General features: G+C 40.2%; 2 protein-coding genes across 2 annotated transcripts in view; one reads left to right on the top strand and one right to left on the bottom strand.

Annotated features, from left to right (window-relative positions):
- The window catches only part of LRP6 (LDL receptor related protein 6), a 169,064-nt gene extending 148,978 nt beyond the window's left edge, over positions 1–20,086 (bottom strand). The window contains exon 1 of the mRNA XM_028119851.2: positions 20,000–20,086. Coding sequence (XP_027975652.1) covers positions 20,000–20,054 — 55 coding nt within the window. The 5' untranslated portion in view covers positions 20,055–20,086. The remainder of the gene's footprint in view (positions 1–19,999) is intronic.
- Positions 20,087–27,070: 6,984 nt separating this feature from the next.
- On the top strand, positions 27,071–27,470 carry LOC114221683 (large ribosomal subunit protein eL39). The gene has a single exon (XM_028119765.2). The coding sequence runs from the start codon at positions 27,116–27,118 to the stop codon at positions 27,269–27,271; it is 156 nt and encodes a 51-aa protein (XP_027975566.1). The 5' UTR covers positions 27,071–27,115; the 3' UTR covers positions 27,272–27,470.
- Positions 27,471–27,716: the final 246 nt, after the last annotated feature.

Genomic DNA, 27,716 nt, shown 5'->3' on the forward strand with positions numbered 1-27,716 from the left:
AGTCTCCCTACTTCCTCTCTGCAACTTTGCTCTACGGATTATTCCCTATTTCTTGTCTCTTCAATGGCTCCTGCCAGGTCCCTATCAAAAAACTTTGTCCTAGTAACACTAACCTTGCTATCACCAAAAGAATTATATTTCTCCTAACCACAAAATCTTTTTTTTTTTAAGATTTTGTTTATTTATTTGACAGAGAGACAGAGAGAGGGAACACAAGCAGGGGGAATGGGAGTGGAAGAAGCAGGCTTCCCACTGCGCAGGGAGCCCGATGCGGGGCTCGATCCCAGGACCCTGGGATCATGACCTTGAGCCGAAGGCAGACGCCTAACGACTGAGCCACCCAGGCACCCCACAAAATCTTACAATATTGAATACACTTCATACCACCATCTTAGTCTAACTTAGACTAACTTTCCATTTATCACTCAACTAAAACTGCTCTCTCCAAGTCTCCAGAAGCACACAAATCCAATGGCCTTTTCTCCGTCCTTATTTTTGACCTCTATGTAGCATTCAACAATGTTGACCATATCCCTACCTATGTACAATTCTCCTTATACTACACTGTTACTCTTGTTTTTCTGGTCATGCTTCATCTGCCTTCTAGTTTCAAATCTTCCTCCTACTTCTCAAATATGGGTATCCCCAAGATTCTCTCTTGTTCCAGAAATGCAAAGTACAGAAGAGAACATGTGCAAGTTCACCTCGTCAAGTCTATTCAGGTAATTTTCAAATCATCATCATCTCCAGTCTAAACTTAGGTACTGCACCTATAACTTCTTGTTGGCCATCTCTTCCATCCATTAAATTAAATTCATAACCTCCCCCACAACCTGCCCAAAAAAAATCTTCAAGAGTCAATGGTACCATTCTCCTAATCTTACAGGTACACAGTGGATCCCTCTGACACCTCCCTTTTCCCCCAGTCTGCCAAATACTGTCTTGCTGACTCTTCTTTAGCATGTCCTTAAATCTGCCTCTTTTCCATTTTCAGAACCACTATCCTACTCTAGACCTTCATGACCTCATGCCTAAACTACATTAATAGTAAGTGATCTCAACACTCTCCCATCCATTTTCCACTTCTAATACTTCTTCTACTTTATCCAACTCAAAAAGTTTTTTGATTTCCTTTGCCTAAAATAAAAAGCCTCAATACTTCAGGCCACCACCAGGTGACTTCTACCTAAGACTCTAACTTAATTTTATAGCCTCTGCATCATACAAACTGGTTTTGAAGACACTGACTGTGAGCACATCATACTACATCACCACAGTGTATTCATTTTGCTGCCCACTCCATACTTCCCTCTCATTATCCCAACAAGCAAGTTCTTCAAGGCCAGATTCAAATCTTATCTATTCCATGAATCTTCCCAATTGCTTCAGCTTTCCTTCTGAAAAGGTGGAGCTCTTACAGTCTTTACCACTTTTTTGCTATTAGCATTTTCAAAAATATATTTTCTACTTCAACTAGGATCTCTGCCCCTTGGGAACAGGAGCAATATAACTAAGTTTATCCCCAATATCTAGAAAGAGTTCACTGCCCTTAGAGAGATATGGTAAACAGATCTACTAATATCTAAAAGGAATTCTCCAGAACCTGATCTAACAATATATTTGTCATAAACCCAAAAGAATTTTACATTAATTCTGGCCAAGTGTTCACAAATGCCCATTACTTACCTATTGACTTGTTCAAAGTTTAGTCAGGCTTATCTCCTCCCCACAGACCCCTAAACTTTAGCTAGCTCTCAGCTTAAGCAAAACAACACAGAACATCCTCTCTTAAGGAATCATTCTGAGTATAAGGTGACCACAAGAAAAAAAACATCTGTTAAACTACCGTGGTGATGTCATCTCCCAACCCCCACCGGCTTATCCCACTCTCCCACAAAGATCCTGCTGGCACTTCAAGAGAAAAGTCTTTTTGTGTTTGATTTTGAGATACCAACATATCTTGTGGTCAGAGAATTCTACCTATTACAATAACCTTTTCAAATAATCTCCCTGAGTAGGGATTTATCTTTGACATTTGTATGGTGACATGACTTGGATGAGGACTGGACTTCACACACACCATTCCCACCTTGATAATGCTATTTAAACTCCTCTCCCGTCCAGAGATTCATGTATCTTTCCTTAAGTTCAACTCTTGAACCAGTGCTCCAGACATCTAGTCTGTTGCAACATGGTACTTTGATGCTTTTCGGCAGAGAAACTTTTTTCTTTGGCTCTTTGAGAATGACACCAACTCTTGAGTAGGAATATTCCCAGCTATTCTATCTTCCCTTGACTCCTCCAGTGGAGATTACAGTGGGAATTTCCTTGGCTCAGGGAATACAGGCACACCTCATTCTATCACACTTCACTCTACTGCACCTCGCAAATACTGCATTTTTTACAAATTAAGGATTTGTGGCAAACCTGCATCAAGCAAGTCTATTGGTGCCATTTTTCCAACAGCATTTGCTCACTTCACGTACGTATTTCACATTATGGTAATTCTTCCAATATTTCTAACATTTTCATTATTGTTTTATTTGTTATGGTAATCTTTGATCAGTGATCTTCAATGCTACTACTCTATTTTAGGGCACCACAAAACTGTACCCATGTAAGACAACAAAATTGACAAATATTTTCTGTGTTCTGACTGTTCTACCAACTAGACATTCCCCTGTGTCTCTCCCTCTCCGCAGGCCCCTGTATTCCCTGAGACACAGCAATACTGAAATGAGGCCAATGAATAACCCTACAATGGCCCCTAAGTGTTCAAGTGAAAGTAAGAGTCACAGATCTCTCACTTTAAATCAAAAGCTTGAAGTAATTAGGCTTAGTGAGGAAGGCATGTCAAAAGCTGAGATAGGCTGAAAGCTAGGCCTCTTGCACCAGTTAGCCAAGTTGTGAGTGCAAAGGGAAAGCTCTTGAAGGAAATTAAAAGGGAAAAATGAAGGTGGGGAAATTGGAGGGGGGATGAACCATGAGGGACTATGGACTCTGAGAAACAAACTGAGGGTTTTAGAGGGGAGGGGAATGGGGGGGATGGGTTAGCCCAGTGATGGGTATTAAGGAGGGCATGTATTGCATGGAGCACTGGGTATTATAAGCAAAAAATGAATCATGGAATACTACATCAAAAACTAACGATATAATGTACGGTGACTAACATAATAAAATAAAATTAAAAAAAATAAAATTAAAAAAAAAAGTGCTATTCCAGTGAAGATACAAATGATAAGAAAGCACAACAGCCTTATTGATGATATGGAAAAAGTTTTAGTGGTCTAGACAGATCAAACCAGCCACAACATTCCCTTAAGCCAAAGCCTAAGCCAAAGCAAGGCCCAAACTCTCTTCAATTCTATGAAGGCTGAGAGAAGTGAGGAAGCTGCAGAAAAGTTTGAAGCTAGCAGAGGTTGGTTAATGAGGTTTAAAGAAAGAAGCCATCTCTTTAACAAAAAAGTGCAAGGTAAAGCAGCAAGTACTAATACAGAAGCAGAAGCAAGTTATTCAGGAGATCTAGCTAAGATAATTAAGGAAGGTGGCTACACTAAACAACACATTTTCAACGTAAACAAAACAACCTTATATTGGAAAAAGATGCCATCTATAACTTCCAAAGCTGGAGAGAAGTCAATTCCTGGCTTCAAAATGTCAAAGGATAGACTGACTCTCTTGTTAGGGGCTAAAGCAGCTGGTGACCCTAAGGTGAAACCAATGCTCATTCACCATTCTGAAAATCCTAGGGTGCTTAAGAATTATGCTAAATCTACTCCGCCTGCTCTGTAAATGGAACAACAAAGCCTGGATGACAACACATCTGTTTGTAACATGGTTTACTGAATGTTTAAAACCCAATGTTGAGACCCACTTCTCAGAAAAAAAAAATGCCTTTCAAAATATTACTGCCCACTGACAATGCACCTGTCACCCAAGAGGTCTGATGGAGATGTCCACCAAGATTAATGCTGTTTTCACGCCTGCTAACATGACATCCATTCTGCAGCCCACAAAGCAAGGAGTAATTTCAACTTTCAAGTCTTATTATTCAAGTAATATATTTTATAAGGCTATAGCTATCATAGACAGTGATTCCTCTGATGAATCTGGGCAAAGTAAATTGAAAACCTTCTGGAAAGGATTCACCATTCTAGATGCCACCTCTCCATGAATCATGGAAAGAGATCAAAATATCAACATTAACAAGAGTTTGGATTCCAACCCATATGGATGACTTTTAGAGGTTCAAGACTTCAGCAGAGAAAGTAACTGCAGATGTGATGGAAATAATAAGAAAATTAGAAGTGGAACCTAAAGATGTGACTGAATTGCTGCAATCTCATGATAAAGCCTGAACAGCTGAGGAGTTGCTTCTTACAGATAAGCCAAGAAAGTGGTTTCTTGAGATGGAATCCACTCCTGGTGAAGATGCTGTGAAGACTGTTGAAATGACAACAAAGGATTTAGAATATTACATCAACTTAGTTGATAAAGTAGCAGCAGAGTTTGAGGGGACTGACTTCAATTTTTAAAGAAATTGTACTATAGGTAAAATGCTATCAAATGGCATCACATGCTACAGAGAAATCGCTCATGAAAGAGTCAATCGATGGCAACAAACTTCATTGTTTTCTATTTCAAGAAATTGCCACAGCCACCCCAACCTTCAGCAACCATCAACCTGATCAGTCAGCAGCCATCAACATCAAGGCAAGACCCTCCACCCTCAAAAAGATTACAACTTAATGAAAGCTCAGGATATAGTCAGCATTTTTTAGCAATAAAATATTTTTAAATTTAGGCATATGTGTTGTTTCTTAGACATAATGCTAATGCACACTTAAAAGACTGTAGTACAGTGTAAACATAACTTTCATATGAAGTAGGAAACTAAAAAATTTATTTGACTTGCCTTGTGGCAATATTCACTTAACTATGGTGGTCTGGAAGCAAACCCACAGTATCTGCAAGGTACACTTGTACTCTTTCCCAGCTCTTTTGAACTCTTATTTCTGATTTAATCATTTAATCCCATAAGTAACTCCCATTCTGTTGAGCACCAACCCTCTTCTCCCATTGACTGCATGCTTCACCATTATAGCACTAATTCAACTCAGTATCTTCAAAAATGGCAAAACTTTACTAGAGACAATTTAGAACTTCAATGTCCTCCTTGCAAAACTTGGGACCTCCCCAAACTGGCTCAGCTAAAACCTCTCCTTTCCCATTACCCTCTGCTCTTCCTCTATCCTTTTTACCACCCTCAACCTTCCTGTCAGTTCTCTTGAATCCTTTATCTATCCTCCTTTAATACCCCAATCTCCTCCAACCCTCTATCTACCGTATCAGACCTTTCCCTTCTCACTCCAAACCCTCAACTCCCTATAGTCACCTGAACTTTAAGACTCCCTTTTCCCTACTAGAGACTCATGAGGGGCTCTCAGGGACCTGAGTTAAAAATATGATTTGGAGGGGCACCTGGGTGGCTCAGTTAAGTGTCTGCCTTTAGCTCAGGTCGTGATCCCAGGACCCTGGGACAGAGCCCCACATCAAGCTCCCTGCTCAGTGGGAAGCCTGTTTCTCTCTCTCCCTTTCCCTCTGCCTCTCCCCTCCACTTGTGCATGCTTTCTCTCTCAAATAAATAAAATCTTAAAAAAAAAAACTATGGTAAATTAATTCATGGGTATTTATTAAATACCAAAGTCATTTCTAATTAAGACAGAACAATAAAGCATAAGCATTTCAAGTTTATACTTTTTTCCCCCTCTTACTTTTATGGTACCAAGCAGCTATATATATTTGAGTTTATTTATAGGCGTATTCATTTTTGCCATATTGAGAAGTGTACAGCTAATAAAAAGTTGTAAGACGTATATTCATAAGCTCTGCCAGTCTACTGCAAAATGATGGTGCATGACTCTTCACAGTTATGCAACTCCGTTTTCTCTGTAAAACAGCAGTAATTTATAAGTCATAATCTTATATTTAAAAGAGATTCTAACAGGAGAAATAGTGACAGAAAAGAACAACTTTGTATAGGGATATGTATAATGTGTTTTTATTAAGAAAAAGAAAATAATCCCAAAGTAAAATGACTAATTTTTCTGGAACAGAAAGAACAAGATGTAGGACAAAACCTGAATGGATATAAAACGTTATAAAAAGTTGGGGCGCCTGGGTGGCTCAGTCGTCAAGCGTCTGCCTTCGGTTCAGGTCATGATCCCAGGGTCCTGGGATTGAGCCCCGCATCGGGCTCCCTGCTCTGCGGGAAGCCTGCTTCTCCCTCTCCCACTCCCCCTGCTTGTGTTCCCTCTCTCACTGTCTCTCTCTCTGTCAAATAAATAAATAAAATCTTAAAAAAAAAAAAGTTATAAAAAGTTTATGAAAAAAATTTTTTTTGTTGTGGTCAAAGCTGGCTAAGATCTGATGCATTTATTTTGTAAGAGTTTTGAAAAGTGCTTTAGTATCAAATATTGTTACTTGCATAAAATGAAAATCTGATCTTCTATTAAATGACAAAATTTTCTTGAGTCATTGGTCTGTTCTTAATAAAGAGGATATAAGGGGGGTCTGGGTGGTGCAGTCGGTTAAGTGTCTGCTCCTGGTTTTGGCTCGGGTCATGATCTCAGGGTTTTGAGATAGGAGTCCCGCACTGGGCTCCATGTGGAGTCTGCTTGAGATTCTCTCTCCTTCTCCCACTTGGGCTCTCTCTCTCTAAAATGAATAAATAAATCTTAAATGAATAAAGGTTATAAAAAGTTTTTCTTTGCCTTCTGAGTACTCTCCCCAGAAGGCAAAAACTGCCTTATCAGAATTTCCAGTGCTTGAAATTGACTTTATCATTACCTTGATTGTTTAAAAAAACAGTCTCACTTTTGAAAGAGCTTTGGTTCATCATGTTCCTTCCTATGTTTACTTTAAATAAAATTTTTTGACACTTTAGTAAAATAGGTAGCCAAGTATTTCTTCTCACTGACCCATGATCTTAACCAAATGTTCGAATCTCTAAATCTCCTGACAACTTCTGACATTCTGCCTTTTCAAAATCAAATCCTAAATGATGTATGTTGCCCCTATGACTATTATTGAAATTTCCCAAAGGGTTCCTGGGAATCCACAAAGAATTTCTTCTTTTACCTTGTAAAGAGAGGTATTAAAAATAATTAGATTGGGGTGCCTGGGTGTCTTAGTTGGTTAAACCTCTGCCTTCAGCTCAGGTCATGATCCCAGGGTCCTAGGAACAAGCCACACACTGGGCTCCTTGTTCAGTGGGAAGTCTGCTTCTCCCTCTCCCCCTGCTTATACTCTCTCTCAAATAAATAAATAAAATATTTTTAAAAAATAATAATTAGGTTTACTTGATCAATGTTATGATTTGCATGGGAAGCACTGTCAAAATCAGAAGTGATGCTTACCCTCCCTAGGTTAAATCTATATGAGTAAAATATTATTATTACTTCTGAAGTTATATGAAGTCTAGAAATTTATCAATACTCTCATCATCCATGATATGTTTCTATTTATCAGGAGTCCTGGTGCTGCTTTGCCTAATATTAGATAACAATACTGTTGTATCATCACTGATAATTTCAGTTATATATATTTTTTTATGTTAACTTGGTCATATACAGTATATCTGAATATACTATATTCTACCAGATAGGCCAGTGTTTCTCAATCAGAATTCTCATCACCTACTTATGGAATTTTATTATACAAATGTTTAGGACTTATTCCAGACTTACTAAAATTTTTTACTTAATAATCTTGATATATTCTTTTGGTTGTTTTTGGTTCCCTTCCCACCCTGCTCCACCACCACCCCTTCCTAATCTTGATATATTCTTGATGTGCTCTAACTATATGTTTGATGGGACATATGGCTCAGGATTATTACATATTTTATGGTTTTATTCTCTGCAAAGATCATATACATTTATAAACATAAATTAGATGTAATATCCACTCTTCTTTAAAATAAGGTTAATTGGGCACCTGGGTGGCTCAGTTGGTTAAGTGACTGCCTTCAGCTCAGGTCATGATCCTGGAGTCCCAGGATGGAGTCCCGCATCAGGCTCCCTGCTCAGCAGGGAGTCTGCTTCTCCCTCTGACCCTCCCCCCTCTCATGTGCTCTCTCTCTCTCTCTCTCATTCTCTCTCTCAAATAAATAAAATCTTTAAAAAAAAATAAAATAAGGTTAATTATTATGCTTATAGATATTTTGTCTAAAACTTTTTTGGATTGAACTGACTTTGGTTTGCATGCCACAAAACAACCAAATTTCCTCATCACTCACATTATGTTTTATAACAAACTCTCATCAGATCTTTCACTATTAAAATTATCAGTAGTGGGGCACCTGGCTGGGTCAGTTGGTAGAGCAGATGACTCTTGATTCAGGGTCACGAGTCTGAGCCCCACACTGGGCACGGAGATTATTTCATTTAAAAATTAATCAATTAGGGCGCCTGGGTGGCTCAGTTGGTTAAGCGACTGCCTTCGGCTCAGGTCATGATCCTGGAGTCCCGGGATTGAGTCCCACATCGGGCTCCCTGCTCAGCAGGGAGTCTGCTTCTCCCTCTGACCCTCTTCCCTCTCATGCTCTCTATCTCTCATTCTCTCTCTCTCAAATAAATAAATCTTTAAAAATAAATAAATAAATAAATAAAAATTAATCAATTAATTTATCAAGAGTAACTTAATCACTACCATTTTAAGTCTTTTGTCATCTACAGATAATTTTTTTGTTTTATTCTGATGCTTCTCTGAAAATGCTTGCAAATCAGCTATAAGCTAGAGTGCTCATCTTCAACAACAAAAAAAAGACTGTTGAAAAAGGACTATAACCAGGTACTCTTGGACTTCTGATGGCATCACTTAAATAACTTTGAGACTACACCAGTGGACTAAGTCAGGATTTCCAAAAAGCTAGTGGGGAAGCAGATAGATTCATAAGACTACTAACCAAAGATGTAGCCGAACAAGAATAGGACAGAATAAACTGATGAAGGATGACTACGAGTTTTATTTAAGATATTGCTGATGCTTTAATGTTCTATTTTCTGGATATAAAGAACTCTTTTTTCTTTTATGTTATCTATAACTCATTAATGATTTAAAGCAGAATATGCTTTTGTAAACAGAAATAAAACATCTTTTTCTCCCTGCCTGACTCTTCCATAATTCAAAAACTTTTATTGTGTATTCTTATTTTCACAGCAATATAAATATTTGCACAGGTTCGATAAGAGTCTGTCCCCTAGGTGGAAACATTGGTTATGCAACTGAGGTTTTGACTGGAATGCCGTATTTGAAAGCAGTGCTCATTTAATTAAATACGACCAGAGAGTTTTAAGGAGCTATAGCTGACTTCACGAAGCCAGTGCTCACAGTTCTCTTAGGAAACTGGTACCTGGCCTAAAGTTCCCAGCCTCGCAGGTGAAGTAAGCGAGATCACTTCCAGGCAGGCCCAGGAACTCTACGCTATGTTTGAGAACCTCAAGAATTCACCAGAATCTATAAGTACTACAAGTGAAACCTGATAGTGAATTCCTGACTTGGGGTTCCTTGGCTTCAAGAGGTTTTTGTTTTTTTTTTTTTTAAAGATTTATTTATTTATTTATTTGAAAGAGAGAGAGAATGAGGAGAGAGAGAGCACATGAGATGGGGGAGGGTCAGAGGGAGAAGCAGACTCCCTGCCGAGCAGGGAGCCCGATGCGGGACTCGATCCCGGGACTCCAGGGTCATGACCTGAGCTGAAGGCAGTCGCTTAACCAACTGAGCCATCCAGGTGCCCTTCAAGAGGCTTTTTTAAAAGTGAAATCCAGGGGCACCTGGTAGGTGCAATCAGTTAAGCATCCAACTCTTGGTTTCAGCTCAGGCTGTGATCTCAGGGTCATGAGATCAAGCCTTGTGTAGGCTCCTTGCTCAGTGTGGAGTCTGCTTGGGTTTCTCTCAAGGAGAGAGGAGAGAGGGGGAACTCTCTTTCTCAAATAAATAAATCTTTAAAAAAAAAAATGTAAAATCCATTGGGACTACACCAGAATCACTTTTGCACAGCAAAGGAAACCATCAACAAAACAAAAAGGCGACCTACTGAATGGGAGAAGATATTTGCCAATCATTTATCCTGATAAGGGATTAATATCCAAAATACATAACAAACTTATACAATTCAATGCCAAAAAAAAATCTGATTAAAAAATGAGTAGAGGACATGAAGAGACATTTTTCCAAAGAAGACATATGGATGGCCAAGAGAGATTATGAAACAATCTCAACATCATTAATCATCAGAGAAATGCAAATCAAAACCACAATGAGATGTCGCCTCACACCAGTCAAAACGACTATTATTAAAAAGACAAGAAACAAGCGTTGGCAAGGATATGAAAAAAAAAGGAACATCACGCACTGTTTTGGGGAATGTAAACTGGTGCAACCACTGTGGAAAACAACATGGAGTTTCCTCAAAAAATTAAAAACAGAAATACCATATGATCCAGTAATTTCACTGTGGGTATTTACCCAAAGAAAACAAAAACATTAATTCAAAAAGACATATGCACCCTTATGTTTACTGCAGCGTAACTTATTAATAGCCAAAATATGGAAGCAACCCAAGTATCCATCAATAGATAAATGGATGAAGATATGGTGTGCATGCGCACGCGCGCGCGCACACACACACACACACACACACACACACACACACGATGGACTATTACTCTACCATAAAAAAGGATGAAATCTTGCTATCTGTGACAACACAGAGAGACCTAGAGGGTATTACACTAAATAAAATAAGTCAAACAAAGACCCATAAGATTTCACTCATATGTGGAATCTTAAAAACAAAACAAATTTAAAAAGCCAGACTATTAAATACAAAGAACAAGTTGGTGGTTGCCAGAGGGAAGCTGAGTGGGGGGATGGGGGAAAATGAAGGAAATTAAGAGGTACAAACTCCCTCTTACAAAATAAATAAGTCACAGCGGTGATAAGGACAGCACAGGAATATGGCCAATAATATTGCAGTAACACTGTACAGCGATGGAGGAGGACTACACTCATCATGATGAGCACTGAGTAATGTACAGAACTGTCAAATCACTATATAGTGTATACCTGAAACTAACCTAACACTGCATGTCAATTATACTTTAATCATCATTTTTTCTTCAAGTCCAATCCAAGATTCCTTACAAAAACATTCAGCAGGGGTGCCTGGGTGGCTCAGTCGGTTAAGTGTCTGCCTTCGGCTCGGGTTGTGATCCCGGACTCCCAGGATCAACCCCTGCATTGGGCTCCCTGCTCCGCGGGAAGCCTGCTTCTCCCTCTCCCACTCCCCTGCTTGTGTTCCCTCTCTCACTGTCTCTCTCTCTGTCAAATAAATAAATAAAACTTTAAAAAACAAAAAAACGGGGAGCCTGAGTGGCTCAGTCGTTAAGCATCTGCCTTTGGTTCAGGTCATGATCACAGGGTCCTGGGATCGAGCCCCGCATCGGGCTCCCTGCTCAGCGGGAAGCCTGTTTCTCCCTCTCCCACTCCCCCTGCTTGTGCTCTCTCTCTTGCTGTGTCTCTCTCTGTCAAATAAATAAATTAAAAAAAAAAAAATCTTTAAAAAACAAATTAAAAAAAACGTCCAGCAAGGCAAACTCACAAGGCCTATACCTACATAAATAATCAGGTCAAATCTAATGATAACAGCTTCACAATCACTCTTCTTCTACCCTGTTAGGGACTGAATGTTTGTGTCCCCCAAGATTCTTACACTGAAACCCTACCCCTACTACGTGAAGGTATTGGGAGGTGAAGACTTCGGGGAGTATTTAGGCCTCCTTACATGAGGTCATAAGAGTGGTAAAAAAAAGGGGGGGCATGAGGATGGAGTCCTCATGAGTGGAATTGGTACCCTTTTAAGAGCCGAGAGCTTATTTCTTCTCTCTTGCTATCCACCCTGTGAGGATACAAAGAGAGGTCAGCAGTATGCAACCCAGAGAGGATCCTCACCAGAAACTGTCCATGGTGGCACCTTGATCTTGGACTTCCAGCCTCCAGAACGGCGAGAAATAAATGTCTATTGTTTATAAACAATATAAACTGGGTGGATTTTACAAACCACCCAGTCTATACTCTTCTTGTTATAGCAAAAAGCTAAAAGCCTCAACTGATTAAAACATAACCCTAATAGTGAAAAATTTTGTTTTAAACAGGGGAACTGACCAAGTGCTCACAACTGTTCATTACATATCCACTGATTTGGCTTACAAGCCCCTAAACTTTGGCTTGCTCTAAGTTTAAGCAAGCAGATACAGAACTTCCTCCCTTAACAGGTCATTCCAAGTATCAGCTGACCACAGGGGGAAAACAAATCCAGTTAAGTTATCCTGATCATGTAATCTGCTTACCCCCACCCTCTTGACTCACCCCCATATAAAGGTCCTGCTGGCTTGCTTAGCCTTCTCTACGCAAGTTTTTTTTGTGCTTGATTTTGAGACACTTGCAGATCTTTCAGTCAGAGCATTCTCCTTATTTTAATAATCATCTTGAATAGTCTCTCTTTACCTAAATCCAGACTGGTTTTTATTTAACAGTTTTATGACAAACCACCTATTTGCAAACTCCAAAACAACACTGACATTTACTTTCCTCTATTAAAAATGACTGGTATCATTTCCAAAACTGTAATAAGGCCCAAGTAAAATGAGGTACATACAGAAGGCACTGCATGTGAAATTACTGTCCAGAGTACCAGCGACCTAGACTTAACATTAGTCATTCACCTTTCTACTTTATAAAATGAAGAATTTGGGCCAGTAATTGTTAATATCCCTTCTATTCTATAAATCTAATATGCATTTGGTAAAAAAGTTTAACTGAGACAGGGCTCTATGTAAGTCAATACACAGAAACGAGATGCTGGTGAACTGAGTACTTCTCCAGCAGAAAAGCAAGAACTTAGATTTTTTTTTCATGTTTATTTCTATAACTTCAAAAAGAGATTTCAAAAATAATTTCTGAAGATCCCAATGATCAAACCCACACTCATTAGAAAGTATTTCCTGTATCCACACAATGGAATATTATTCAGCCATAAAAAGGAGGTATTGATATGTGCTATAAACATGAATGAACCTTGAAAATATTATGCTAAGTGAAAGCCATACACAAAGGCCACCTATTGTAGGATTCCATTTATATGAAATGTTCAGAACAGGCAAATCCATAGAGACAGAAAAGGAGATTAGTCATTACCAAAGGCTGGGGCAAGAGGAAATGAAAAGTGACTGCTAAGCGGTACAGGGTTTCTTTTTGGGGGTGATGAAAAGGTTCTGGAATTAGACAGTGGTGATGGCTGTACAACCCTGTGAATATACTAAAAACGACTGAACTGGACACTTTAAAATGGAGAACTTTATAGTATGTGAATTAGATCTTTAAAAAAAAAAAAAACTGGGTTAAGGGGCGCCTGGGTGGCTCAGTCGTTAAGCTTCTGCCTTTGGCTCAGGTCATGATCCTGGAGTCCCGGGATTGAGCCCCGCATCGGGCTCCCTGCTCTACGGGAAGCCTGCTTCTCCTTCTCCCACTCCCCCCCTGCTTGTGTTCCCTCTCTCACTGTCTCTCTCTCACTGTCAAATAAATAAATAAATGAATAAATAAATAAATCTTTAAAAAAAAAAAACTGGGTTAAAAAAGTGCTTGAGCATGCTAATTATATTACCAATGCAACAGTTATATCCTAAAACCAGAAAACACATTACATAATCCACATTTCAAATTCAGTCTCAGATATAAACACACTGATTTATTTCTAATTATTTTTCTCTATCTAATCTGTGCTAAAAAAAATTATAGTAGCTACAAATTTATACCATGTCTAATAAATAATTTGAGACAAAACACAAAATGAAGTTCCAAACAGACTGTATAAATGTCATAAACATTCACATCTTTTAATATTGCTTTAAATGTAAAATTTAGAATACTTCATATATGCAAAGCTCTGGTTCATAGTGGTATATGAAAAGAAAAAAATCTATTCCTGAAACACTTTACATCTAACAAAGAGCTGTTGTGTTCACTGGCATAAATCAAGAAACTTACAAATACAGACCATATAAGAGTGTAGCTAGGAGTTCATGTTAATGAAGTTCAGATGTAGCTTTCTCAGACTTGCAAAATATAGAATCTTTAAATTGGATATATGGATACACTTAAATTACACCTCCCAATAAAGCTGGCCAATAATGAGAAAGACTCCTATACCCATACCCTGTACTTGATGTGATTTTGGTCTAACAGTGATAAAGTGATGACTAACCAAGGCCATCAGAGAAAAATGGCTTCCTGGCCAAACATACATAATTTGATAATGGTACAGTTTTCTAATATATGAATGACTACTTTCTTGAAAAACAGGACTACTGCAAATCATATTTACCTCTGCATTTTTATTTTTACTAAGAATATAATCAATAACTTTAGGCCTAATGTCAATTTATAACTTAAAGATTCACTTAATAAAATTTTTGCCTAAAAATATGATTTCACTTTGCATCCCCAATCTCCTGGCCCTTCCAAGCAAGGTATCACAGAAATAAAAGTTAGCAAGTTATGGGGCACCTGGGTGGCTCAGTCACTTTAAGCATCTGCCTTCAACTCAGGTCATGAGCGGGGGGTCCTGGAACCGAAACCCCATTTCAGGCTCCCTGCTCAGTAGGGAGTTTGCTTCTCCCTCTCCATCTGCTCCTCCCCCTCCCCACATATGCATGTGCTCTCTCTCTCTCAAATAAATACAATCTTAAAAAAAAAACTTAGCAAGTTACATTACAGCTAAGAGGATCACGGCACTGAAATACCAGTAATTTTCACCAAATAGAGCCAAGGCACATTTTAATATTTTCCTGTCTCACATCTGAATGTCTTGAACTGTTTGTCAGGATAGTCACTGCCACAAATAACACAAGTTTGAGAAAACAAGTATGTGTTAATAATATCAAATACATTATTTTCCTTGCATTTATGATGAATTATATTTTAAATTAGTAATTTCAAGGGCAAATATCCTATTCTTAGGTTGCCTGGTCTACGTATTTGACTAAATTTCGAAGTTATTCACATGGAGGTGTTCTAGTCATTAAGATGAGGCTCATTTTACAGAACATATATAAATACTCTCATACAAAGAGTTAAACATGCAATGCAGGAACTCAGTATAGCATTTACCCATCCTGCAGGGAAAAGTCTATCAACTGAATAATTTTAACTGTTGTAACGAAATAATACAATAAAAATTTTGTCAATTAAACAATGTTTTGATAAAATTATTTTGCCTATACTTAACTCTTAAATAAGTAAATAAGTATCACAATCAGCTGCACTATTTACCTTCTAGTTTATTTATAATAGTCACCTAGAACAGTGTTAAAGCTGCATTTCTTTAAGGTAAAATAAATTTAATATAGTGGCCATTTTAGTTATATAAAATAGAAAATATCAGAAGCAGGATGACTAGCTGGCTCAGATGATGGAGCATGTGACTCGATCTTGGGGTCATGAGTTTGAGCCCCACGTTGGAGGTAAAGATTACTTAAAAAAATAAATAAAAACTTAAAAAAGAAAATATCAGAAGTGAAAGTATTTCATAGAACTTCTGCTTTGGTTGCAGAAGAGTCAAAAAAAAGTTCAAAAACCACTGGCCTAAAACTATTGACTCCCTGTAACAGTGCCTGACACTTAAATGTTTTACCAGTCTTTCCTGAGCATTAATATTTCCTTTAACTTAGCCACCTTAGTATGAGCAACAATTTATTCAAAGTCTACTATTGACTATGCACTATACTCTCCCTTTGCAAATATTATTCCATCAGTTCTCATAAAAATCTTATAAGGTATTATCCCTATTTCACAGAAGAGGACACTAAAGCTAAGTAACTTGTCCAAGGCTATATAAAGTAGTAGAAGATCTGACCTTGGTTTATCAACAAAGCCCATACCTTCCTGCTATAGTGCCCCATTATATAATCTTCTTTGAATATAAACTTGCAATGAAACTTCCATGATGAGATTGAATTTTCTCAAGAATATTTACCCATGACCTAAACAGGTTACTGTGTTTTTCCAATATGTTTAAATTTTAAGTTCACATAAAATATTCTCCATTTATATACCCTCCACACAGTCTTCTTTGATATTCAAAAAAAGACAGTCCTTTCTGATGGCCAAAGCATGTATAACTGTATGGAAGAATGCTTCAGTTTAGCAAATGGAAAAACCTCCAATTATAGCAAAACAAAAAAGTCTCTGAGAAACCAAACCATGGGAAATCACTGTTAGGCCTCATGATAACAATGAGTTATAACCTTACACATAACCAATCAAATTTTTCCCTAGCCAGATAAGGAAACCAAAGGCCAAATAAGGAAGTAGGAATGAATTATCAAATTCAACTACATGAAATTATCATCAAATATCAATCACACTAATCAACCTCATGCTCAAAGGGCCATCCAGTCCAGCTCTCTCCAAGTGTGTTCCTTGGATCAAAGGTTCAGTAGAATGTTAAAAGGATTTATGGAAAAAATATCAAGTTTGGAAAACAGCGGGTTAAATAAAATTAAAATTGGTCTCTCTACTTCACATTCTCTCAGAGCCCTTAACATGTTAATGTGAATTACACATCTCCAAAAGGATTCATCATCCTCACGCAAATAAGAGGTACAGAGATTAAGCGACTTATCCAAGGTTACAACACAGATAATTAATAGCAAACTTAGAATCTAATTCTCCTGATTCCCACTCCAAAATTCATTCTACCTCCTCAAGATTTTATATTTGATATTAAAGAAAAAGCTTTTCCAAGGACCACTTCTCTAAGATGGAAAACACTAGTGGCTTGTCTGCACAATATTTTCCACCATCCCACCAAAACTAATATACTTTTTTAAAAACTAAGTAGCAGAAAATGTTTATAAACAACAAAACCTCCTCAAGCCCAAAGTATGTGCAGATTATACACAAACCGGTATTCCAAAATTTATTCTTATAAAAATATTTCCTCTAGAAAATCAGAGACATAATCTTTTCTAATCAGTACCTAGATGGAACTAAAAGAATAGTAAGGAAGACAACCCAGATTGTTAGGTCCACTAGAACAGGGACATGTCTATTTTACTCGCCACTATAACATCAGAGCCTGATATACAGTAGGTATTCCAAACATATTTGCTAAAAGAATGAACAATAAATCCCTACCATTAATAAATCCCTAGTATCCCTCTACCATTAATTAGCTGTAGGAGCTTAATCAAATCATAATCTCTCTGAATCTGAGTATCCCCACTTGCAAATGAAGCTGTTAGAACAGAATAATCAAGATCTCTTCTACCTGTAAGAATCTATAGATCTTACACAAATTAAATCTCAAATTCCTAGCATTTGAGGATATGTCCACAATAAAAAATTATAACAAAAATAACGTTAGCAAATCATTGATATTCATCATTTCATTTAATATGCCCATTAAACATGCAAATCAGATCGGTATTACTACCTACATTTTACAGGTAAAGAAACTGAGGCCCAGAGAAATTGACTAGACCAGAATCACAAAGTTATTAAGTAGAGAAGCACAGACTTTAAAACCCAAGATTTTAGTGTCGAAATCTCCAAATCTTTCCATCACACTCTGTCCTCCCATGGTAGGGACAGGGATGCAGCCCAGAGGATGACAGCATTATTCCTTGGCCTTCAGATATTGATTTAACAGCACTACAGGACAAAAGGTCTCCCAAACCCTCTCATCATCCCACCATCCCAATGTTAACTTCTCAATGTTAACAACTCCTCTGTGAAAAAAAAATTATTTCAACGCAACAAATTAATCACATTTTTCTCCTCAGAGTCCAAGGTTAACTAATGCCACTATTGTAACAGAGAACGACATTATCGAGGAATGAAACGAATCTAAAATATGAATAAAATCTTTCACATCAAAATACCATTTTAGTTCAAATAATATGTACTCACAGTCAAGTACTGTTAAATTTGAGGACCACCTTACAGCATTAATATGCTACATTTAAAATGAGAGGTCTACTTATGCAAACTTTGCTAAGAAATGAGGGAGTTTAAACTATTGACTCCTTCATCCCTTAGAAATGAGGGAGTTTAAAATATTAACTCTCTTAGGTCTTGTTACATAACACCATACCTCAGATTAATACTTCAAGTGCAACTTTTCTAAACTCCAGGAAGGAACAAACCCAACTCTAGGCTCAAATTTGGTGTTAAAATAAACAAATGGCATTTACATCACACTCTTACCCTCAAAGAAATACAACCGGGCAACCAGAAGTATCCCAGGTTATGGACTTCGATTTCCCCAAGACTTTAACCAATCAGCTGACTCTCATATTTAACTCTACTTTCTGTTTTAAAAAATGTACATATTCTTATGTCAAATACGTTTCTCACAGCTATAGCAAAATCGCCTTTCAACAGAGTATGCTATAATGAAATAAACATACACTTATTAAACCTCTCAAAGACACAACACTGCATTAAATTCTCTGCCAAGAAAATTAAGTGAGCGCTATCTTTAAGGGGTTACATGTGAAAATGCTTTGGAATATGCTTACAGTGAGTCAATAATTATTAAGTACAAGTAGATATAACATGCAAATGTAATAATCCTTAAGAAGAGTAACCAAAGGAAAAAAATTCCTCCTCCTCCAAAAAAAAAAGTCAATCGCATTCATCCAAAATAAATATACACGCACAGAAATGGCATACTGGGCTCATTTGTGCAAGATCATAAGTGCCCTGTAAACTTTAGCGAGTTTTGGAGGCTTAACAAAAGTTTAGCTTGTTAAATTAAGAGCCAAAAATCTCCATAGACTCAAGAGGTCTTATACCTGAAAAGAATTTACCATGAACACAAATGAGAATTTTAACAAAACCAAAGCCAGAGCTATTGCATCGATCCGTACTTAAATTCCTCGGCTGGTAAATGCTCAATAGCACCAGACTCATCACCTCTTCAACACTGGTAAGTTTGAGAAGAGCTGTTGAAATCTTGCGGGCCAATCAAAACCTTAGTGAACTGTCACAAAATAAAAGTCACAGCGTATGTGACAGCTTTACAGGCCAATTCAAAAAACTAAAGGGCCATCGAATGTATGCGATTCTCCGAGCAAATTATCTAGGATAGCCCATGTTATTTACCAAAGTGCAAGCAGTCCCCAGGAGAGCGCAGCAAATGATAACTTAGGTCCCAGGACGGGCTCCTCTTCACACAAGGATGACTTTCCTACTTAGTGCCAACTGTACACTTGCATGCTCTGAAAATAGGGGCAAGTCCTGAATACCAGGGGTTACAAGGGCAACGTTTCTATTTTATCATGGGCTGAAGCTCAGAAGAATCCCAGGGCTGAAACGCTCGACCTATAACCTCGGAGTCACTTTCCAACTGTGCTCTCACCCAGGATCATTATATCCCCAACGGAAGCCAATCATTAGTAGTAACAAGGCCTGGAAAAACAGTAAGAAGGCTCCAAAAGTTCACGTAAGAGACACGGAAAAGGTGGGGGCTTCGAGAGAGGAGACCAACGTTAAAGCATCTTGGGCTCAAACATTTTAAAAGCCAAAATATATACAAAGACCCTTCTCCCAGATGACTCCTGGCAGAAAGACACACACAGACCCTCAGTCATTGCGACAGAATGGGGCTCCAGGAATTCACCTAGACAAGCAGCCCGCACTGAGGCTCCGATTTGTCCAGGGAAGGGCCGGAACCCTGGGAAGGGGTCTGCACTGTGGCCAGGCGGAGCGCACAGCCCCTTCTCCCGGGCCCCTTTCTCTCTCCTTCCCCACGACCAGGCCTCTCCTGGCTCCTCTTCCCCTTCTCCCTTCCTCCCCCTCCCCCCAGTCACACACAAAACAAGGCCACCTCCCCCCCAAATCCCACCAACTTTCGCGCCCCCCCCCTTCCCACCTCTCAGGAGCGCACAGAAACTGCAGGCCAGGAGGCTCCTCAGGACGGCCCCCATCTTCCCTTCTCGCGTTCTCTTCTCTCACCGGCGAGGGGCGGCCAGAGGAGGGGGAGGCGAGGACCCGGGGCGGCCGCCGCAGCGGCAGGTCTGCACGCTCATGCTTCCCAGCTTTCCAGAGAGAGAAGAAAGAAAGGGGCACGTCAGGGCTCCGCGCGCGCCGCCGCCGCCGCCCTCTCTACCGCGCCGCTCTGCCGGGGGCTCGCGCGACGCCAGCGTCTGCTTCCATCCCGCCGCCTCCTCCCCCGGCGCCCCGCTTCCCCCGCGCAGCTCCTCATTCAGCCTCTTCCTCTCACGCAGCGGCGCAGGGATACCGCGGGCCCGCCGCCGCCACGGGTCGCCGCGAAGGTCTCCCTGCGCGCGGGCGAGCCCCTCCCTCGGCGCCGCCTCCCGTGCAGCTACGAAAGAAAGTGGGGGACGGCGCGCACGGCCTCTGCTTGGAGACCCCGGGAGATCCGCCAGGCAAGCAGAGGCGAGCTGGAGGGAAAGGGTCTCCCGCCGGCGCATTCCTATGGGATTCTTTCCTGGGCCGGCCGCTGCGGCCCTCCCCGCGGAGGGCGTGAAGCGACGTCGAACAACATCGGCCCGGCGTGGTCGGGACTACTTTCTGCGGCTCGGCCGGGCCGCCGCCTGCTCCGCTCTTTGTGCGGTCGCCGCCGGCCGAGCCAGGTGGAGGTCCGGGCACCCGCTGGCTGACACCTGGCCCGGGGGGTGTGGGAGGCGGCGGCCGGCTGGCGGCCGGCGGAGCGGCAGGCCGTGCTCGGGGTGCCGCGCCGGTCCCGACTCGGGGCGGTGAGCTCAATCTTCGGGCTTGGAAATGGGCTTAAGCTTTTTTCTTTTAGGGAAAATAAAGACGAATGCTGCTTACACCAGCTTTAAACGTGATACGGTGAAGGATGTTCAAACGCCAACTCAAAGCAGAGCTTTTTCTTTTTTCCTGGCTTTGCAGAATTACAGACTGTCCCCAGAATTAGGTCCAACAAGGACTACAGATTTCTAAACTGGCAGGTAAAATTCCAAGATAAATGCGTCAGCACCTAAGACAGAGCAAAGGGACAATTGGTAAGGACCGTGTTTGGGATTTTACAAGTTGCGATTATAGGTAAGTGTTTGGCATTTTTGATCAGCTCGCAGCTTGAGGAGGAAAAGATTCACCAGAATCTCAGACTGGTTTTGCACAGCTTCCGCTGCCCTTGATGCACTGGGCTTCCAGGTGTAACAGCCCAGACACCCCCCCCCCCCCGCCCCCGTAAAAAGAAGTGGCAGCTTCAGCCTAGGAAGGAACTCCAGCCGGAGTTAACCGTAATGGAGCCATCAGGTGCATTCTGTCCAGCTGTCACAGGCACTTACCTGGAGGCAGATGGGCGGGGATAGTGGAGCAACTCCCACAATGTTACTAATGCAGCAGTCCCCCCTCATCAATAAGGGGATGCCTCCAAGACCCCCAGTGGATGCCAGAAACGATGGATAGTACCCAACCCTGTATATACTGTTTTTACCTAGACATACATACCGAAGATAAAGTTTCACTTATAAATTAGGCACAATAAGAGGTTAACAACAATAACTAACAGTAAAATAGAACAATTACAACAAAATACTATAATAGTTATGTGTGTGGTCTCTCAAACTATCTTATTGTACTGTACTCCCACTTCTTGTGATGATGTGAAATGATAAAATGTCTCCATGAGAGATGAAGTGAGGTGAAACGATGCCGTATTGTGAGGTAACCTTAGGCTACTATTGATCTTTTGACAATAGTCAGAATCATCTACTTCCCAACTGTGGTTGACCTCCGGTAAATGAAACCGCGGAAAACAAAACCTCAGATAAGGGGCCACTACTGTACCTCAGTTAACATTGGAGTTCACTAGGTGCTTGCACACACGTCATCCCATTGGACACTCAAAGCTAGCCTGGAGTGAGGCAGATTTTGTTACTTATCCTCATTGCATGTGGGAGGAAAATGAGTTCAATGATTTACCAAGGCCACTCAAGTAGCGAATAGCAGGATTCAAACCCAGCCCAGGTCTTTCAACTTCAGAGAATGCTCCTTCCAAGAAATGCGTGCTGAACCAAGGTGATACATGTCTGTTGGCAGACAGAGGGCAGAAATAATCACTTTCTCCCAAATTCACCTGAGAAAGTCTAACCACCACAGTTTTAAACCACCTTCTTCCAAGAACCCTGTCAAGACTGCAAGTTTTGGGACACCTGGGTGGCTCAGTCTGTTAAGCGTCTGCCTTTGGCTTAGGTCATGATCTCAGAGTCCTGGGATCGAATCCCACATCGGGCTCCCTGCCCCACGCGAGTCTGCTTCTCCCTCTCCTCCCCACTCATGCTCTCTCTCACTGTCTCCCTCTCAAATAAATAAATAAAATCGTAAAAAAAAAAAAAACTGCAAGTTTTGTCTTCTGGCCTCCTCAAAACAGGTAACTGAGAACCAGGTTTTTCAGCAACAGCCTAGAAAATATTACTATGAAGCTAGCAAGGCTGTGGAGACACCACAATGTAGTGGAAAAGAGAAGGCATGAGCTTTGGACTGAGACAGGATCCAAACCCCACCACTTTCAAGATGTGTGACTTTGGACATGATATTTACATACACTGCACCTCAGTTTTCTCATCTGTAAGGTGGGGATCATACCTCCTTCAGGCTTATAGTAAGGATTAGGTTAAATAATATATATAAAATGCTCAATATATAATAGGTGCTCAATAAGTGATCATTTCCTTTCTCAACTTCTTCAAGGTGAACGGTGTCATAATAACTTGGAAACCTTGGAAAATAATGGGAGAGAGGAAAAAAATCACATGCTCAAAATACTTACTGCAGGATTATTTATAATTGGAGTTAAATCACCGTGAAACTGATGAAAATTAACCTTCAGGATGCCTCACTTTCACAGGCCCCTTCCAAACCCTGGGAGGAGCCCTAAGAATGGGTTGATGGTTTGCAAAAGTGAGATAATTTTGTATTCTTTTCTGAAAACATCTCTCAAAATTGTATAAATTTCAAGTCCCACAAAACCTGGATCTGTTCCTATTTATAATAGGAAACGGAGTACAGCCTAACCTCTTTAGGCTGTCAACCTAAGTAGGGGAATGAAGTATTATACATTGTTAAAAATGATAGTTTAGATGACTTTGCAACAGTGTTGGAAAATGTTTACAGTTAGAACAATAAGATTTTGGGTGCTTGGGTGGCTCAGTTGGTTAAGCGACTGCCTTCGGCTCAGGTCATGATCCTGGAGTCCCGGGATGGAGTCCCACATCGGGCTCCCTGCTGCTCCAGCAGGGAGTCTGCTTCTCCCTCTGACCCTCCCCCCTCTCATGTGCTCTCTCTCTCTCTCTCATTCTCTCTCTCTCAAATAAATAAATAAAATCTTTAAAAAAAAAAGCACACCTCATTTTTAAAAAAAATAAAATAACAAAACCATAAGAAAGTGCATGTACATTTTAGCTACGTAAAATATAAATATATATATTTTTTTATTTACCACATATTTGAGCAAAGACCAAAAGTAAATAATAAGTGTGTTGAAACAGGCGTTAGAATGGTAAAATAAGGGGCGCTTGGGTGGCTCAGTCACTGGGTGTCTGCCTTCTGCTAGGGTCATGATCCCAGGGTCCTGGGATGGAGCCCGCATCAGGCTCCCTGCTCCACGGGAAGCCTGCTTCTCCCTCTCCCACTCCCCCTGCTTGTGTTCCCTCTCTCGCTGTGTCTTTCTCTGTCAAAGAAATAAATAAAAATCTTTAAAAATTAAAAAGAGGATGGTAAAAGAGTATGAGATTACTTTTCTGTTCTTAAGTTTCCATTAATATATTCCTATTTTTTCCAATTTTTTAAAATGTACTTAAGTGAAAACCTATGGCTTACAGTTAGACCCTAGCCTGCACATTATTCTCACTAGTTAACAAATTTATTTTTGCATTCATTCAAGTGCCTATTAAAAATATTCAATACCAGTCACTGTGTTAAGTGCTGGGGAAGCAAAGATGAGATTAATCATGGTCCCTACCCTCAAGAAGCTTACAACTTAGTTTGGAAACACTAATTGATAAAGACAAATAATTAAAATGTTAAAATTGCTATGGTGAAGGTTGTTAACATATCAATAAGGAACTTAAGTGTTCATCTGCCTGAAGCGTTTGTCTTCCTGCACAGTTTTAAAAAAGGAAAATAACCCTAGAGCTGAGGCTTGAAATTTAAGTCGGAGTTGGTCAGGCCAACAAGACTGACAAGGAATTCCAAGCAGAAGGGTAGCAGGTGCAAAGGCACTGAATTATTAGAGAGCTTGGCATGTTGGGGATTTGAAAGTAGATCCATATAGCTGAAGCATGGGGTGCTTCTAGAGACCGTCAGAAAACGAGGCAGACCATTAAGTAGATATTGGATAATAAATAGCTTTTTTTTAAAGATTTTATTTATTTATTTGACAGATAGAGACATAGAGAGAGAGGGAACACAAGCAGGGGGAGTGGGAGAGGGAGAAGCAGGCTCCCCACTGAGCAGGGAGCCCGATGCGGGCTTGATCCCAGAATGCTGGGATCACAACCGGAGCCTAAGGCAGACGCCCAACAGCCTGGGCCACCCAGGCGCCTCTGGATAATAAATAGCTTTTGAAGTCATGCTTAGAAGTTTAGATTTTAGCCTGTTGACAGTGTGGACATTGAAGCCTTTTTGTCACGGTAGAGAACTGATTTGCATGTTAAATAATTTCTCTGACCCCAGTGTGTCTAATAGAAGGGAGGCAAGGCAAAAAGTAGGAAGACCAAAGAGGAAGTTATTTCTAGTCTGTGGAAGAGATGGTCAGGACAGCAACATTGGGGATTGGAAAGAGATCAGTCATGGATTTGAGGAATATGGGCGGAAACCGCAGGACTTGGTAACCTATCAGATCTGAATTGAGGGAGGTGGAGGTAGAGAGGAAGAGTGACAGAAGTAGTCTAGGATGAAGTTCCAGGTTTCTAAGTTATGCACCCACGTGAATGAGAGTCTCATTTACTAAGAAATGCATAAATGAGGAGGATTTCAAAAGAGGTGATGATAAGTTAAACAATGGGTCTTTTATATTGGTCCTCTCTGAAAAACACCCAGCTGGAGATAGCCAGTATGCAGTTTTGATGTAGAAGTTTGGACTCAGGAGAGGAATGGAAAATAGAGCTGTTCAGTGATCTTTGTGGAGCTGGCACACCACACAACCCAGGAATGTACTGTAGAATATTGAAGAGTGATTGAATAGCTACTACCACAGTTTTCTGGATGATGACAGTAGGACATCAGGAAAGGAAGGCATTTTCTAATCCAGGTGAAGGCAACTTTGGGCCACTTCACTGGTGGGCTAAGGGTAAAGATTATACCTGAAGCCATAACCCTACTTAAACCATAACCTTACTTACTTACTTACTTAAGCCATAACCTCTAACCTTACTTAGAGCAGTTAGTGTGACTAGAAAAGTAAGCGAGAGGATTCATGTGGAATACAAATATCTAGGAAAAAACGGAGGGATCAGCTCAGGCCATGGTCTCAGGGTCATGGGATCCAGCCCCGAGTTGGGCTCCATGCTCAGCGGGAAGTCTGCTGGAGATTATCTCCCTCTCCTTCTGCTCTTCCCCCTGCTCTCTCTCTCTCTCTCTGTCTCAAATAAATAAATAAAATATTTTTTAAAAAATAATGGCAAATACAGGGTACGGTGGAGAAGTCTCCTATGAGAAGCACTGAAATGAGATCACTGTGACTTATAACTTCCAAAAAGGTCACTGATGGGAGCATACATTATGCCAACATTTTAGGGATGCAATCAAGGAGTAAAATCTTTCGCCTTATACACACCTTCTAAACTAACATCCCACCTCTTGATATTTATCCACAGGAACAAAAGTTTACAGAGATATATGTACATAGATATTTACTATAACATTGCAACAGAAAATGAACAAAACAGGGGCTCCTGGGTGGCTCAGTTGGTCAAGCATCTGACTCTCGATTTCGGCTCAGGTCATGATCTTGAGGTCATGAGATCGAACCCTGTGTCAGGCTCCATGCTCAGCAGGGAGTCTGCTTGAGATTTTCTCTCCCTATTCCCCTCCCCCCTTGCTCTAAAATAAATAAATAAACCAAAAAAAAAATGAACAAAGCAAAAAAAAAAACCAAGCCTACAAATATGGTAGTTTTATATGGTTCAATCTAATTTTTAAAAATCTGAACACATTTCAATAGGGAATAGTTGAGTAGACAACAGTATATCCTCATTGTGGAATACTATACAGCTGTTAAAAAGAATCATGTAGATTTATATGTATTGATTTGGAAATATAGACATAATATACTGTTAATCAAAGAGCAAGTTAGAGAACTGTAGGTTCTGTGTGGTGGATTTTGTTTAGGAAAAGAAGGAATGAAGGAAGGGAGAAAGGGAGAGAAGAAGAGAGAGGGAGAACGCTGGATGGATTGGCCCTGGATAGGAGGAGGAGGGGGAACACCACTTCCGGATAAGGGAGAAAGAGAGTGCCTATCAAAAGCTGCTGAAATTCCAGCTCCCTTCCTCCACCCGCACTTTCACAGGCTTCTCCCAGAGGCCATAGGAGGGATCATGGCAATGATATAACATGGTCATGTGTTTTTATAAAATTTACAAAGGTAAATTTCTTTGTATGCTTTTTTTTTTAATTCCTCCTTTCCTGACTGTATATGCTCAGCCATCACAAAACCCGAATCTGCCCCTTGTAGTGATACATTTGGGGGCAACGGAATAATGGAGACAAAAATTCAAAAGACTTTGCCTTTATTTGATTTGATTGCCTCTATTTTCTTATTGTGGTAGTCCCCCTTACCTGCAGTTTTACTTTCTGCGGTTTCAGTTACCCACAGCCAACCCCAGTCGCTATCATCGGAAGGTCAAGAGTAGCCTCATGTTATGTCACAGTGCTTAGTCATTCACCTCACTTCATCTCATCACGTAGGCATTGTATCAACTCATGTCATCACAAAAGGAAAGGTAAGCTCTCTCTTTTTCGCCGCCATCCTGCTCTGCGTGGCTGGCTGCTTCTCGCCATGTCTTCTCACAAGACTTTCAGAATCAAGCGATTCCTGGCCAAGAAACAAAAGCAGAATCGTCCCATTCCCCAGTGGATTCGGATGAAAACTGGTAATAAGATCAGGTACAACTCCAAAAGGAGGCACTGGAGAAGAACCAAGCTGGGTCTGTAAGGCGTCACACGTCAGGAGATGACACACCTAATTGGCACACATATTTAATTAAGCTGCGTGAAGATCATGTGTTCTGTCATTCTGTAAACATCCTTCCTACCTGGCCATAGACTTGTCTTATCATGGAAATGATTTTTCTCTCTTTACTATGCCCCTGCACCAGTAGGTTGGTTCAGTAATAAATGTGAGACCTCTCGGCTCTAAAAAAAAAAAAAAAAAAAAAAAAAAGGAAAGGTAAGTACAGTACAATAAGATATTTGAGGAAAGAGAGACCACATTCACACAATTTCCAGTATATTATTATAATTGTTCCATTTTATTTTTATTTTTTTAAAGCTTTTATTTATTTATTTATTTGGCACGGGTGTGGGGAGGGGCAGAGGGAGAGGAGAGAGAGAGAGTCTCAAGCGGACTCCTTGCTGAGTACAGAGCCCAACACAGGGCT

This window comes from Eumetopias jubatus, unplaced genomic scaffold, assembly GCF_037043125.1.
Source record: "Eumetopias jubatus isolate StellerSeaLion01/CBP00866 unplaced genomic scaffold, mEumJub1_p1.0 scaffold_8, whole genome shotgun sequence".
In the NCBI taxonomy this organism is placed as follows: domain Eukaryota; kingdom Metazoa; phylum Chordata; class Mammalia; order Carnivora; family Otariidae; genus Eumetopias; species Eumetopias jubatus.